The sequence below is a fragment of the Apaloderma vittatum genome, unplaced genomic scaffold, assembly GCF_000703405.1.
Source record: "Apaloderma vittatum isolate BGI_N311 unplaced genomic scaffold, ASM70340v1 scaffold14826, whole genome shotgun sequence".
Lineage (NCBI taxonomy): Eukaryota > Metazoa > Chordata > Aves > Trogoniformes > Trogonidae > Apaloderma > Apaloderma vittatum.
This window is the reverse complement of record NW_009721356.1, coordinates 732-17172: the sequence shown is the minus strand read 5'-3', so window position 1 is coordinate 17172 and position 16441 is coordinate 732. Positions and strand designations below refer to the sequence as shown.

The 16441-nt window shown below is 36.5% G+C and overlaps 1 protein-coding gene across 2 annotated transcripts in view; it reads right to left on the bottom strand.

The window, feature by feature from the left end:
* The window catches only part of LOC104275411 (protein YIPF7-like), a 19577-nt gene extending 11970 nt beyond the window's left edge, over positions 1–7607 (bottom strand). The window contains exons 1-2 of one of the 2 annotated variants that reach the window (XM_009871355.1): positions 7575–7607; positions 7203–7216 (exon numbers count right to left, since the gene is read on the bottom strand). In XM_009871355.1, the coding sequence (XP_009869657.1) occupies positions 7203–7216; positions 7575–7607 (47 nt within the window). Of the gene's footprint in view, positions 1–1453; positions 1486–7202; positions 7217–7574 lie in introns of those variants that run through there. The other variant, XM_009871356.1, reaches the window with a different exon arrangement.
* Between the last annotated feature and the right edge of the window lie 8834 nt (positions 7608–16441).

Genomic DNA, 16441 nt, shown 5'->3' with positions numbered 1-16441 from the left:
CCTGCTGACCACAAGTTCAGCTCTGTACCTATGGACTGATTAGAATAAGAAAGGAGAAACTTGTCTTGTTTTCCTTCTACATTGTGACTAATTGTTTTCATACCTATTTGAATCTTGCACATATTTGGCCTATTTAATGTATCCTATGTGTGTAGGCAGGACTTATTGTCTGGAACATATAGAAGCAGCGTAAGAAATTAAGCACATTGCTTCTGTAACATATCATGTACCTTTTGGCATTATAGTGGTTCAAACTGCAAAGGCATTTTAATAATGCTTAGATTCGGTCTAGTTGCTTCTTATGTTATTAGCATGGCCAACTATAAATTCACAAACCAGCTTCAAAATTGGCTGGTCTGCTTTCCATGCCTTGAGTAAGAGTATCCACAAGATTAAGGACTGACCTTGTTTTGCCTCGGTATTACCTTTATGCAGAGCCATGGGCAGCACCTGCTTGGAGCAGTGTGTCAGTTCAGGGTGCCCCTTGAGAGGGACCCTCCAGGGATTGCCTGATCCAAGCCCCTGCTCAGGGCCCTGTCCAGCTGGTTCTGAGAAGTCTGGATTCCTCACCTTTATTCCCTCCAACCAGGTAGTTATATTCATTGATGACATCCCCCTGGACCCCCTCTCCTCCCAGCTAAAGTTGCTCAGTGATTTCAGGAAGGGTCTGAGCAGGATTTGCCTGTGAATGCATAGATGTATTCATGTGTTTCACCACCCGCCTAGCATTTACGTAGTTAAACTCTTAAAGCACGCAGAGAAGTTATATAACCTGACTGATAACCATAACTATAGCCAATTTTCTTAGATTTTCATGTGAGATATTAATGTCTCTTAACATTTCCTGTTTTCATCACTATTGCCCTCTTTTCCAACTTTCAAAATGCCAGTGGCAAAAATATGCTTTTCCTCTCATGATTACTCTTATAGGTATCTCTATATTTATCATGCACATGATTGCTTCTGGAAAAGATCTTCGTAAGGTAAAAGTTAAAAAGATTAGTATTTCATCAGGGACCTTGAAATGCTGCATATTTAAGCTTCCAAACTATCTCCCATAATCACATCCAATTCCTTCATTTACCTAGAGCATTCAAAGTAGAAGTTATTCTTCTATTATTTTCTTAATTGCAGACTAGTCATGCAGGATTTCCAAATTTAGAAAAGAAATAATTCTTACACTGACAACATGAATTAATAGAAATTAATTGTACTAAGCTGTTTGATGTGATTTTATTTGGAATTGCGCACCAGTTATGCATTTGTTCAATAAAGATTTTACAAGGGATATATTTTTAAAAACACAGTTCAGTTCCAGTAAGTCTTTAATGTTCTTTGCTGTCACTATAAAGAATCAAATAACTACATACCAAGGTATGTAGTTATCTGTATAACAGAGTTCAGAAAAGAGAAACTTATTTTCCAGAATAATTTTGGAGTTAATGTTACTTACTTTTTAAGATAGTTTATAAAAAGTCCAGTCTGTTGAATTTACATGTTGGAGAATACCTAAAATATCCTCTTGCTTCAACAGGGATGAGCTTAGGGCTATTTATAACATTCTAAATTTGATCTTTGAACAGATGCATATGAGAGAAAAAACCTCCACAACCTGTCAGTATGACGGCCAGCATCTAACAAGAGCTAACAACAATAAGCAGAAAAGGATAATAATCTTCAACAAAAACAGAACAAAACGAACAAACGCTGTTCCACATACTTCGACCCAGTAATTTAGATTGCAATTTAGAGATTCCTTCTTAGGTAATTATTTATGGAGATCTTAGTGAAACTCTCATGAGCTGAGCTGTTAGATAGGAAAAAAGTTTCAACAATGTGCAATGATACCTGTTGAATTGGTAGGGTACATACTTGGGGGTATGTTTCTAGCAGATGCTCCCACAATGTGAGATGTGTGACACATGTGGCCCCAGAGATGTTCCTCCCGGGTGTCAGAAGGAGCTTTGGGCCACATGGGGAGAACATGATGCTCCTTGGGAAGGCAGCAACAGCAGGAGGGAGGGTGAAGGCACCACGGGGCCACCTCCAGCCACTAGTCCAAAGCCAGGGCCCCATTCTCCAGGCACATGCCCATGCCCATGTGCCCATATCCCCATTGCTTCTCTAGGAGCTCCTGAAAGTAGCCTCTTTCAGAGCAGTACCCACCATGCCAGGATCAGGGCAAGTCCCTAAAAGACAGGGAACACTGCTCTGCACTCTGAGGGCCTTTATTGAATGTGTAGGCATCAGCTTCGTGATTTTTTTTTTTCATGCAATGCTCAGCATGATATCCCTTTTGTATACCTGACCCATTATGAATAAAACATTAAGAACCTCTGTTCTGCAGTCCTGGCTACTAGTAAACTTGTAGCACAGCATGGATTTTGAAGGATCATTTAAACTTCAAAGATGGCTTTTCTATTTACACATGCTTTACTATCAGATACTTAATCAGTTATAACAGGTGTCACCTTTTTCATTTATCTATTGAATAGCTTCCCGATGATTGCTTGGGCTGGTTAATTTAAGGAAGGGGATATTAAATGGGATGTATTATCAGGCCATTAGACTACGCCCCACGTGCATATTAAATACTCTTGGGTTGAAGGCCAAATGACTTCCATTTCATTAGGAGAATAATCACGCCCTTCTAGTACGTGACCTACAATGCTATGAAAGAATTATAATATAGTGCACTTTTAAATAAGAAAAAATTAAGTATAAAAGTTTTCACTCAGTATATATGTCCAAAACAAAGCCCAGAAGTGAAGGATGGCATGCAGTAAAAAGGTATAACATCTCTTTCTGCTAATTAAGGGTAATTTAACTATGGTATTTATTACAGGTGTGGTTAAGCCTCCCTCGTGCTCCTAAACTTTCCTCCTGCCATTTTGAGAGTAACAGTTCATGCTGCTACATCCACTAAGGTGAATCTTCAGTTTCAATTCTTAGCAAACTGCTTATCTTTATAATATCTAATCATCTCAGTTTAGATAATATGATTTGATTGTGTTTATATTGAAACAGTGGGGGGAATTATGCAGGATTATCTTCTGTCCTTCAGGAACGTAATTAAAAAAAATTTGAGACAGAAAATCCTATTTTGCTAGCGTTCTGCCTGTTCATTTTAATTATAAAAATGACTTGGTCATTTTTGCTGCTTTCTGTTAGAAAAAGTTATATATATGTACATATATACACAGTGCATACAAATATATATATATACACGCATATGAGTACTGACTGGCAGATAGGAATTGAAAATAATGAGACAAAGCACTTCAGAGAAGGAATTTAAATAGAAAAAAATAAAATGACTAGTAGTGGGGAATAGTTGAAGAATAATGACTGTTTAACATATCACAGTTAGAAAAGAAAGACACTTGAAAATTTAAACCAAAAAAATTAAAACAAATAATTAAGTTAAAATAGAAACTTTTTTCTATTTCTTTACACATGTTAAGTAAAAATGTCTTATATACATAAATTACACATGTATACATGTAAATATCCCTACGTATATAGGCATGTAAATGGACATCTAAAACACAAAAATGAAAAATAACACCAGTTAGAAATGATGATGCAGATAATTGATCAAAAAAATAAAGTTAAGTAGTTGATAGGAAAGTGATCCATAGAATCAAGGACTGTCCAAGTTTATTAGAAGCAGACAGAATCATACCAGTATTGCTACTCTATCAGTTGAAAAAGTAAAAGGATCAATAAAATAAAAAGGTAGACACATTTAATGAGAAATGCTCAAATAACATTTTAAAATACTACAAGTTTTAAAAGAACTTTTTGAAAACTTTCTACATTGAGATGTGGAGAAACACAAAAGTTTGAGAAGATCAGAACTACGTAAATACACCATTCTGTAAAAGGCTAAATGAGATGCCCTGAGTAATTATTGGCCCATCACCATGAAAGTAATCCTAGCAAATTATGGACTCAAATAATAAATAACTGAATCAATGAATCCAATCAACATGAGCTTTTGGAAACTAGCTCATTTCAAACTAATTTATTTTCTAACAAGATTTGTAGCTGGGAAAGGCAACCACTGATGACCTGTATTTATACAAGGCATTTTACTTGATTTTGCTTCAATAAATATAGAACTACCACTGTCTAATGGGACAACCATTATACTGATTAAATAAGTGCTATCTGATGTGTCTCAAATGTAATTGTAAAAGAGGGGAGGATTTCTAATGGTGCCTTATAGGGCAGAAGCTTTACAAACATCATCTAGGACACACATTAAAGCAAAAACTACCAACGTGAGCCAGTCACAGGGTGGTTTGGCTAGACTCTGTTAGGATAAAACAGATAGCAAAAAATAAAAAGATCCTTGAAGCTGTTAGTCAATGGTAAGGTAAAACTCAGAGCAGAAGAGATTGAAAATTTTCAGTGATGGCAGCTGTTGACCACAAGAGCAGTTTCCCAACAGTGCCAGCAAGTTCCCTGTAATAGGACATCTGACAATCAGATGAGACATTGTATTTTGCTTCAGGTAGGGAATTAATTCCATAATGCTCCACGGCCTTTGTTTATGCAATACTATAAACTAGATAGCTGAACTGAGTCTGGTTGAGCTGGAGTTAATTTTCCCCACAGCAGCCCTCCTAGTGCTGTGCTTTGCAGTGGTGGGTAGAGAGGTGCTGATCACATCCCAGCATTTTGGCTACTGCCGAGGAAATGGCCAGACATTGCCTGCTGATGGGATGTACAGAATCAAATCTGTTGTCTTCCTTTTGCACAAGGCCTTGGCTTTTGCTTTATCAAACTTCCCTTATTTTGACACACAAATTGTTCTTTTTCCATCTTATTTTCTACGCACACACTTGTCCTGCCAAAGAGGGGAGTGACAAAGCAGCTTGGTGGGTGCCTGGCATCCAGCCAGGGTGAACCCACCACAATAACACGGGTCCTTTCTAGCCTTAGAGTCTTGGAATAAGAAATTATTTTACTCAAGAGCAGGTTTGAAGACTAAACAAACTATTTTGAGGTAAAAAACCTTACTAAAGCTGAAAAAAAATCAGAGAGTGGCTAGGAAAAATGGAAGTGTCCACGACAACAATAGCTGTAGCAAATACTAAATGTTGAAGTTTGGTGTGAAAGGAGCACCCAGTCGATATTACTGGTAGAGGTCAATAGACTGAGCAACAGGGTGCCTGAGCTGAACATGTCTTCAGGTATCTGATGTTCAGTCCATCATTGACATACCACATTAGAGAAGGCTGTCATGCGTGCATCAACATATGGAAAAAAAATTGTTGCACCACAACATCAGTGTCTTTGACTGACAGGTACACAGGATGTTAATAATCTAGGGAAAAAAAATAGTTCAGATGAGGTCTAATCATCAGAAATGAAAATGAGAATTGAAGCTGATGAATATAAAAAAGATTAACAGAGTTGATGAAAAATGTGAAAATTTCTACAAGAAATTAAAAACTTTTCTAAACTAAAATGCTGGGAATTTGTTTACTTAATTTTTCCATCTTTCCTGAAAAGGAAAATAGAAAACGTGAGGAAAAGTGAAATATCACTAGTTTTTATAAGCTCACACTTTAATTTCCAGCTTTTTTGATAAAACAAGTTAATAATTAAAATACTTAAAAAATTTCTAGTATCTTCTTTTATTTAAAAAAAAATAGCACAAGGTTAAGTGGGATAAGACAGAAAACACCATAGAACTCTGGCTACAGAATCAGCTATGCAACCCTATAATTATTACTCAAAGTAAACTGATGAGTATGGCAAATCCCTTATAATAATTACTCAATTATTCTATAGTTTTTTTAAATGTAAAAATTAATCACATTAAGGATTAATTCAGTAAGCCTTAAGCTTAATTACTTACAGGCCCCATTAATAATTTTTTAAGTGGTATATTATTAAAATATGCTACTAAAGAAGAGCAGAAAATTTAATTGCAAAGAAATATACCATTTATATTCCTAGAAAATATTTTTTAGTAAATTAATTACTTACATTATATAAAATGTCTACTAAATGAATTTTATGCATACAGACCTCAGACACCCAGTGAAATCCAAAGCTATTAACATTTCCTTTCCTTATGCTGAACAAGTTTGTTAGACTCCAACAAACAAATGAGAAATTATGGGTTCCTGCACAAATGGTTTTACTTATCAACACCCACTAGCAGTCAAAAAGATGACTCTGCTGCTAAAAATTATTCAGAAAGGAAAAGTCAGTAAAACAGAGAACATCATTATACCAGGGTATAAATCTGTGATTCATGACAACTTGAGTACTGTGAGCAATTCTAGCTGCCCTCCCTCAGAAAGCATTTAGCAGAACGGCCGTGTGCTGAGAGAAGGGCAGGGGAGGTGTGTATGGAACAGGCTCCGTGTGAAGAACAGCCAGGTTAGCGAGAGTCCTTGAGTTGGAAAAGCAATAATTAGTGGTTTATACAGGTGAAGGATGTGGACTGGTGGGTAGGAATAAACTGTTGCCTCTTTCTTCTAAAAGAAGTACAAAAGCCACAAAGGGTTAGTATTAGGTTCAAAACAAAGGAACAAAAGGTTCTCGGGTGACAGACCTGTGGAATTCCTTGTCAAAGGAAGTTATGCATGTTGGATATTTATATGGATCCGTAATAAGTCCATGAAAGGTAAGTCCATCAAGAATTACTAAATGCACAGGAACAGTATGCAGCTCAAGAAGTCCATAAATTAGAATTAACAGAAGACTATAAAACATTCATGGGAAACATTTATATTTTTCTCCATGCATTCAATCACTGTCATTGATGAAGACTTTCAGTTTTGACCTATATGGCCATTCATGTTCTTGTGAAGAAGGAAACCAACCCAAAGGAATGTAGATTCAAATCTAAGAAAAGTGCAGAAACCTGCTGCACAAGACCATAACACCTCTAATGCTATGTCGGATGGATCTGTTGACTTACTTCCAACAGTTATCACAACATAGGCTTTGTATGGCTTCAACTCCATCTCTACTTCCACACAGCTTTTTACTTCAGATGGGAGTCCTTGTTCTCATGTCTCTGTTCTGAGTTAGCTACCTCTCACCTTCTGACTCGTAATACATATCCTTCCCCACTCAGCTTTTATTCTGCTGGAAGCAGCAGAGAAAACATAATAATCTAAAATTGGATTAACTGACCTGCTTACATTAATGACTTCCAAAAAAGTGAGAGCAACTTTTCTTGATTTTTCTCGAGCTTCTCTTTTCTATGTAGCACTTCTGTACTAGGATTGCTGAAGGAAAAACAAAACAAAAAAACACCAACTTCTGTGCTTCTTCACCTTATGTATGGAATACCTTGAAAAGTTCAGTTCTGGTTGCTTGGACACACTGCTTGGAAATGGATCTAGCAATAAAAGCATTACAAGTCTGCTTATGTTGTTGATGTTTCTTATGAGAGTAAAGATAATTTTGAGAGAAACTTTAGTTCTATGGTATCACAGAACCTGACTGGCAATATCTTGTGGTTGAATTCTGTAATATTTAATACCCACCACAACATAAACTTTAGACGAAGCTTCTTCTTGTTTTGTGCCTGAATCACACACAATAGCTAACTCTCTCTGGCATTTAATAAGCATGAGTTGTGTTTCACTTTTTTTCTCAATGGAGACACTAAGAAGATTTCTTACCTCCTAGCAGTTGCCTATTCTCAAGAAATATGTAGAAATGTAATTAGCCTCAAGAGCTCTGCCTCTCTGTTCAACATACTAAAAAATAACTGATTCAAAAGTTATTGTGGAGAATGCTAAACCAGATAGATAAGCAGCATTTTTTTTTCTTTTATCTATAAGAAATAAATGCTTTTATGTAATAGAAAAGACAGTAATATCTTAATTTTAATATTTTTTTCTGTATCCTTTCTGTTGTGTCCATCTAATGTAGTCTCTTCCAAATCTTTATCTTGTGGTGGAGAGATAAAAATATAGAGGCATATGAAGTACAATATGTATTTACACCCCAGCAGAACGCAATTTTAAATAAATCATGATTAAGGATGAAGAAAACTTGTTTCTTGAGGTACACTTGTTTGAAGTGTAGATATCTAATTATATTGCTTTATCCTTGCATTAAATTACGAGAATATAATTTCCAGGAATACGGAAACAACAGTTAATGTATAGAAAACATTTTTTTACTGTTTTGTAAAGCTTTTGCTCAAAAAAGGTTGTGAAGTGTTTTATGAAGGAAGTAGGTATCATTGCTGCTATATATTGAAGAGGGAGCTCAGACAACTTTATTAAACACACTAAGCCAGCAATACAGCTGGGAATGAAATTTTAAACTGAGACTTCGGACAGATTTTTTACTACTATTCAGCAAAATGTTGATTCTGTGGCAAGTCTTATATAAGACCATTGACAAGCCTTAAATTTTTATTTTAGATAACATTATTTTAAAAAGCATAATAAAAATTCAACCTTTGAGAAGTGTGTTGCATAAATACTACTTCTCACAGGGCTTAGTGGAGTAAAAAAACTGCAACCTGCATAGTCATGATTCTGCTGAAATTGGACTGGAAACAGGAAAGGTGGTAACATTTCAGCAAAAAAGTTTGTTTTATGTAGAGGTCACAAAACTCCTAAGGACAAACCATAATTATTTCTTTAAAATAATTACAGGCTCTGTAAGCTGCATTGGTTTTAAAAGAGCAGCTACAGCATTTTGTGTCAATAGTTTATGGATCACAAGTTGCCTAGAGGGAATGTTAACACTAGAAAGTAAGTTTTACTTTTTACAAAAACATATCGATGAATTTGGCATCCTTAAAGGGCTTCTCAGGCAAAATTTTATCCTCCTTTCTTTATTATGTGCAGAGGAGTGCAGTCAGGCTTGGAGTCAGATAAAGAGCAGAAAAAAGGTGTTGGGGATTTGTAATATATGCAATAGACTTCTGGATATACTTGTTGCTTTGCTTGTATATTTTACAGGAGTTCCATGAGATAGAAATGTTAAAGTAAGAGGTAAATATATGGTAAAAGCCACTGTTGGTTGTTTTTACTTTACTCCACAGGAGGCAAGGAAAGGGAAAAGGAAATAAATCTAAATCTTGGAAGTAAACCTAAATCACCAGACAAAGTTTTTACTAATAACTAAACTGGGCCTCCTAACGAGTTTCTATTTAGCTGAATACATCCTGACTTTGTCAAAAGCCAGACAAATGCCACACGGATCCTGCAAGGAACAGTGACACAGGGTCTACTGCTTCGAGCCACAAAATCTGCCATCACAGGTGAGCCCCTCCTGGACCCAGCCCAATTTGAACAGGAAAAATATGTATGAGCTGAATTTATCTAGAAGCAAATTCCACACACTGACAGAACGGTTGAATGCGAAAATGAAGTGACAAGGATCTGTGAACTCAGGATTCATCCCAGCGAGGTCATCCAGGGTGCAGGCTCATCGTGACATTGTGTACGCTCAGTTCTAATCCAAGAAATAGATTAGCGCTGCAGCCCATGCTGTAATTAAAGACCTTATATGGAGATCTTGTTCCTTATAAATTTGTAAAGTATTTGAGCTTAGATTCTCCATGACTTTTATTTTCAGGCTGAAGAAATTTCAGTGAAAGAAACGCTTGCTGTTTTCTGAAAATCATTTTAGAAAAAAAATGATATGGTTTATGAAAGAAAAAGTATTTGATCAAGTATGAAAATGAATGAGCCATATTAATTCAAATTATATCTGTAAGGAGAATCTCAGTACCAATGCTTTCAAACTTTTCAGACTTCAGAGTTAACCTTTCCTTAGACCAGATTATACATGTCATTACTCTATGTCACAGTAACCATTATAAAAGATGGATACAGACCCAAGATAAAATTTATTGACTAAAAATCAACAGCAGAAGTTCAGCAACCAAGGAGTCAAGGTATATTTTTCCTCTCAGCATGGAAAAGATCCACAGCAGAATAAATAACTAAAAAGTAAATACTACAAGTGTACAGTATCAGAGCCAAAATTCTAATGGGTGAATTTCTTTTGGAAGTGCTTATTAAAATGATCACTGTTCACTCAACTTTGTTTTAGCATTAAGCTAAATAAGAATTAAAAATGAAAACAGTTTTGCTAAGATAACTAAGAAAGGAAAAATTTAAAAGTTTTCTGGCAAGGTTTACTACAGTGTTTGCTGCCTATCAGTTTACTCCTTTTAAAACACCTTTCTGAAAGGTATAAAAGCCTAACATGCATTGTACTATTCAGCAGTTCTTACTGCTACAGATTGAAGAAGTACTCAGAAATATGTCATGTAATTTTCAAAGAGAAGTCATTATTTATTTGGCTGGATAAGTCACAGAACACGGATGCTGCTAGCTCATACGAAACACATAGACCAAAAAAATCAAGCACAAGGCATGTATCCTATTATTACTGAAAATAAAAAGCAGGGATACAGGTGTCATTGACAAGACATCATGTTTTAAAAGTCAAATCCTCAAAGCTGTCTTTCTGGAATACCTTTAATACTTATGTCCAATATGAATAATCCTTTCTCTTCTGCTCAGAAACATTTTCTTTACTTGCAACTCTTTTTTTTTACTTGGAACTCTTGCAATAGCCATCAAAAAGATTTTAATTGTCCCTTCTCCACAGCTGGATGGATCTAGCTTTCTAACACAGACAACTTAATGAGAAAAGCAATTAAAATTGGGATTAATGGCCTTGGCTTGATTTGTCTCTGGAGGGAACTGAATAGAAATAGCAAGGAACGTGGATTGTGCTCCTCCAGATATGCTTCATATGCCCTGAAGAACACTTGTCATTCTCAGGACTGTCACATATAGTGTGACCTCATGTTTATACAATGAAGTGCTAAATTGTCTTTCCTGCTTCCCAAAAATAAGACCTTAAGAAGAGATGGTGAACTGACAGAGATAAAGTGAATATAATGAATGGCAAGAAAAACAATGAAAGGGATGGAGGCTGGGATTCTTTATGCTGGAGAGAAGGCAGAGTGGGCTATGATTGAGGGCAAGGAACAGGCACCGGCAGCCTCGGCCAAACCTGCATCTTCCCAGTAAACAGCACCTCCTGCTACTGCTGCTGAAGGAGAAACAATGGCCAGGGCAAACATTCATCTCACCCAGTGAGGTGTTTCTTATGTTCTTATTGCTTTCAGCTACAGTTTTAAGTTGTCCTAAAGCATACATTCAATCAATGGAAAGATAGGGGTGAGTTAGGTCTATCAAGTTATGTAAGGTTTTGTTCTATTAGACATATGTGGAAACTAAAGTGAGGCCATTTTTTTTGTGGATAATGAAATCAGCCATATTAAGCTGCATACATCCTCTTTGATTTTCTTGACTTCATGAAACACTAGTGTTCCCATCAACCTCCAGCCTCCTGCTCCCACTGTACACTGTATTGCAAAGTATGCATTAGGCTGCAAGGTGTGACTGATGCTTTTTTGGCAGAAAAACCTAGCAGTTCACAGTTCACTGAAGTGTTCAGAGGTATCATATGGTGGCTATGACTGCAGGAAGGCAATGATGAAACTTAGATTTCTACTACGCAAATCCATTAGATAGAGGCTCTGCATGGGCAACTGCATTGCTAAGTGCCCAGGTGATGCAATCACAGGCTGGTTGGCTTTCCCCTTTCTGGAAGAATTTAAACTCTTTTTTTTCACATTTTGTAAAAAGTCGTTATTTTCTAAATCTGTTAGTATTACTATTCCTACTCTCTGGAGCACCTACATTAGGTCAGGAACTTTTTGAAACTGTGCTGCCCCAAACCAAACACTATTTTTGAGAAAATGTTTAATTTTTTTGTTAGACCTCTTATGGGAAAACATTAAGTCTTTGAGACATCCATACTGAGGGAAGCAGAATGACTGCAGTATCACATTCCTCCAAATATTACTGATTAATGCAATTGTGACTCCGACTGGTTTTATAGCCACCAAATACGAAGGAACAGTTAACCTCAGGTAGCAGTTGGGCAGCAGAATGGAAGGGATTCAGCCATAGAAGATCAAAGACCTTGGGGTGGGGAGAAATTAACTCTTGACAACATGCCACAGCATGCCACACTTCATGTGGCACACAGGGATTTTGTTCCTACAGGACACAGTCGAGAAACCCCTGAAACGGGGACCGATAGCAGATATTTGTCTTGGAAGGAAGCCTAATGAACTAGCAGCTGCAGCAGACAGTGACTGACTTATTTACAGCGACACCAAAGGAAATACCTATTTCCCTGGGGAGCTTAGTAACACAGGATTTGCTCAGACTTCAAATGCAAATCGGGCCAAAAGGCTGATGCCTTAGAGAAACTGAAAAGATACCAAACACTCAACAGGCTGGAGTAGCTCAGAAATTGTCTTTTGAAGGTGGAGATGGACCAGGAGCACTTCACAGGGTGGCTGTCCCTCTTAAATATAAATACATGGGCTCATGGAAACTGGGGGATTAAGTTCCCCACCTGCCTTCAAACTTAAGCTTTGTAATTGCTGATTTTGACTACGTAGCTGTAGTCTCGTAATTACAAGAAGCTGGTATCGTCAAAAGCCCTTCTAAAGCTGAAAGTGAGCTGCAGCCTTTAATTTTCCCCCTGTATCCATCAGGGCAAGCAGCCTGTGAAAATATAGCTATCTGACTTGACGTAATTTTCTCCACGAAACCATGCCATCTGTTGGGGTTTTTTTCCCTTCTTTTAAATTTTTTTTTTCTTTTTTTCCATATAAATATTAACAGAATATCAACTTTCTACAGTAACAAGCCTTTCCTAACTGTGTTTAGTTATACCTAATTAGGTATAACTATAACATTATGTCTCTTGCAGTACTCCTATTAAATATTAACGCAGATAAATAATCACTGAATTATAGAGAGAGGACAGCATCAGGGGAAACAGAACAACTTTAACAATGGGAATGAGCCAAAATGTTACAGGCAATGTAACTCATGACCTTACAACTATTAATGGCTTTTTAAAAACAAAACAGAGTCACTGCTTTCGTGAGACACTTTAAGATGTTCTTCAAAAGTACTTTGCTGTCTTTCATCTCGTTAGAAGACAGGCCTACAAACTTAATCAAGCTATATTTTCTGTAGCATGCCCAAATTACTAGTGGCTTGCATGGGGAATCTGGGCTCGTGAACTCTGTCAGTCCCACTTACTTTTCCCTGGAGGAGAAAGGAAATAGCTTTATGGGAAATGAACAGTCTTTTTCTACTTTTTTAGAGAGTATGGGGAAGTGAACAAACGCAGAGTAGCATCCTGCAACCGGGATTCCTCGGGGAATGGCTAAGGCTGGTCTGCTTTGATATGGCAATTTCATAGACTTGGTTTGGTTTTGAGAGAAGGAGTCTACTCTTAACATTTTAAAACAAAGTAACGTGTATGGAATTATGCCTCAAATATATCTTAACAGTAAAAGAACATAAGTGTGGGCCTAGGGATACCAGAGCTCCGACTGCGCTTCAGAACACTAGCAAACATTTTGGTAGCTGCCCATACAGCCACAGGGCAGTCAATGAGACAGAGGCCACGCTGGTTGAAGAAACCATTAGTGTTAGAAGGGAAGAGAAGGTGTAAGAAAAAAAATTCAGAAATTAGAGAAAGTGTAAGGTAGTAATAATTACTGTAAATAACAAGATCAGAACTACAGATATTGGTAGGAGTTGTTTAGCAGAGTTAAAGATGGTTACGTGCTAACTAATGTTTTCAGGGAAGAAATTCCATTCCTCAGGAGAAAAAGCCTCCAATCATACTGATACATTAGATGATTCACTTACAAGATGAAAAATAATATTTGTTATACAGAAGAAATAATTTCTGTCAAAATCCAATCCAGTAGTATTTATATGTGTTTGCCACACAATAATGAGGGTTGAACTATTTATATTCTAATGGCAATAACAGAAAATATTGCAGGTAAATTTTAAAATAGCTGTATCCAGATAATTTGCATACAAAACTTTTAAAAGTGCTGCCTGACAAGCTCTGTGCACCATTAACATGTTTTTTCAGCAACTCTTGAAACAATCTGTCAGTTCCAGAACAGTGGTAGAGAACACATGTGTTTCAGCTTTTAAAGAGGGCAATTATAGACCTTTCAGCTGGATGTCTATCACATGCAAAATAATGGAATAGCTGCTATAGGACTACAATTAAGAATTAAAGGAGAATAACATAATTAATGCCAATCAATCTGGATTTGTGAAAAATATATCCCATCAAAGTAACTTGATTTCTTATTTCAAATAAGGTTAAAGGATAAGTTGACAGAGGTGGGAGATATCACTCTCAATATAAAATATGTAAATTTCTATATGGTATGTGACTTTGGCAACATGCAATATTTGGTTGTGAAATTGCAACAAATCAGCTTTTGCACTGCACATTAAATGGATTAGTATACATTGGACCTCAAACATATGGTGAGAGGAAATGGTGATTGTGTACTTATGTTTCTAGTTGAAGTCTAACAGGGATTTTCCTTGCTCGTATACATTTTAACAGCCGATTACGATCTCTGGAAAATAAAGCAATTTTAATAGATTTAAAAATAACACGAAGACTGAGGGTTATTTTGATATGAGAAGGACAAGTCACTGATGCAAAGCAATCTGAATTATACTGTAAGGTGGGTTTCATAGATAGCACTAATTACCAATCTGCTTAGCCTTGTGAATGCACACACACACATATATATATACACATATATAACACTAAGAAATCTTATCAGCATTTCCTCAGCTCATATTTTATTACTGGGGAAATGCTGCTTTACCTTTTATATTATTCACTGCATTATGGCATACTATTCCATTGCATGCAACTGTCACACAGAGTTCTAGTAGGTGACTATGTAAATGCTACTTTTGCAAATTTTGCCAGTTTATGGGAAAGCATACAGCTCCTGAAGAAACTCAGGCCATGTCAATTAAGAACCACGTCGACTAGGAAACGTGTTTGTTTCTATAGAATGCAACTGTGAGGAAATAACACATAACACTGACTGATTTGCAATTATGACAGACTTACATTTTCTTCAACTGAAATAATTATTTACAGGCCATTCAATGTTGAATTCATGCGTAGGTAATAATAAGATACGTGGGAATCAGACGAGAAGTTCATTATATTTTCTTCCTGCATTTTCAGTCATGAATCTATAAATATTACTCAATACAGCTCATGATAGGTACATTTAATTTATCCTCATTGTAACTAATGGCTTTTCAAGTACAGGAAATATTGTGTACATACACCCACTTCGACACATAAATGGATCACTTGAAAATGCATGTTTATGCTAATGATTTTCTGTCCTGTAAATACTTTAACATTTATTATTCTGCTGAACTGGACAACATTCCATAACTGTTCTAGTAAGTGTGTCACATTGTCCATGGAGCTCCAGGCAAATTTATCAAAAATCTTGCTCCTGACTTCAAATATTTTTCCAGGCTGAAAAGCTAAGTTAAAGAGAAATGACTTTGTCTATCGCTTTTACAGGGCTCTATCCTGGCTTACTGATGGACTATCAATCTAAACTTCTAGTTAATATTTTGTGTTCACATGACTAGGAGTCATAACAGAGTTCCATTCTTGCTTTTCTTCACATATTTCAGAATTCTAAAATATCTAAACTTACCAATAGCCAAACACTAAGGACTGCTGTCTCCATGGACCAGCACTCACTCCAGGATGAGTTCTAGCATGAAGACAGAGCACATAACCTCATTCCATAACTATTCCAGCACACCTCCTTGAATCTTGGCTGTACTCAGCCAGCTTGGTGTGCAGGTGGTGAAATGCAGGTCATGGTTCTCTAAGGAATAGAAACCGAGTGCAAATGCAACCTTCAGTCATGCTCTTTGGGTTGTATATAACTTTTGCTTTTGCAGGTATTTTTGTGATTACATGATTTTATACAAGTCAGATAACGAAAAATGTGTGTTGCTAGTGCAAACGTGTGATTTAGCTACCTCTGCAGCTGCTTTTTGGAATTCCTCAAATGCGCTATCTTTATGCCTTGCTCTGTAGTGGTGATATTTGAAGATATTCTGTAAAGTGTGTTAGTTTAACTCCTGCTAATAAAGTATCTTTTTAATTTGTTGATATCCTTGTCTCTTGGGACATTGAAGATAATATCCATTTAGGATTTACAGGATTGTTACGCATTTATGTTCTCTGTTATTATACGCAGGTAAGCCAACTTAATCTGTGTGTAGCAGGAACAATGTTTTCCTACAAATAGGGGTGCTACACTCATGTATGTGCTCTGGATCATGACTTTGGATTCACGGCTCACATCAAACTTATTCTCCATTCAAGGACATTTTATGTCCTCATGAATTTGCTGAAAGACTTTCTTTTCCCTTCACTACCCAAATCCAACATGATCACTGATGTGGAGGAACTCAATAACCAAAGTCACTAAACACATATTCTTTATTACGGC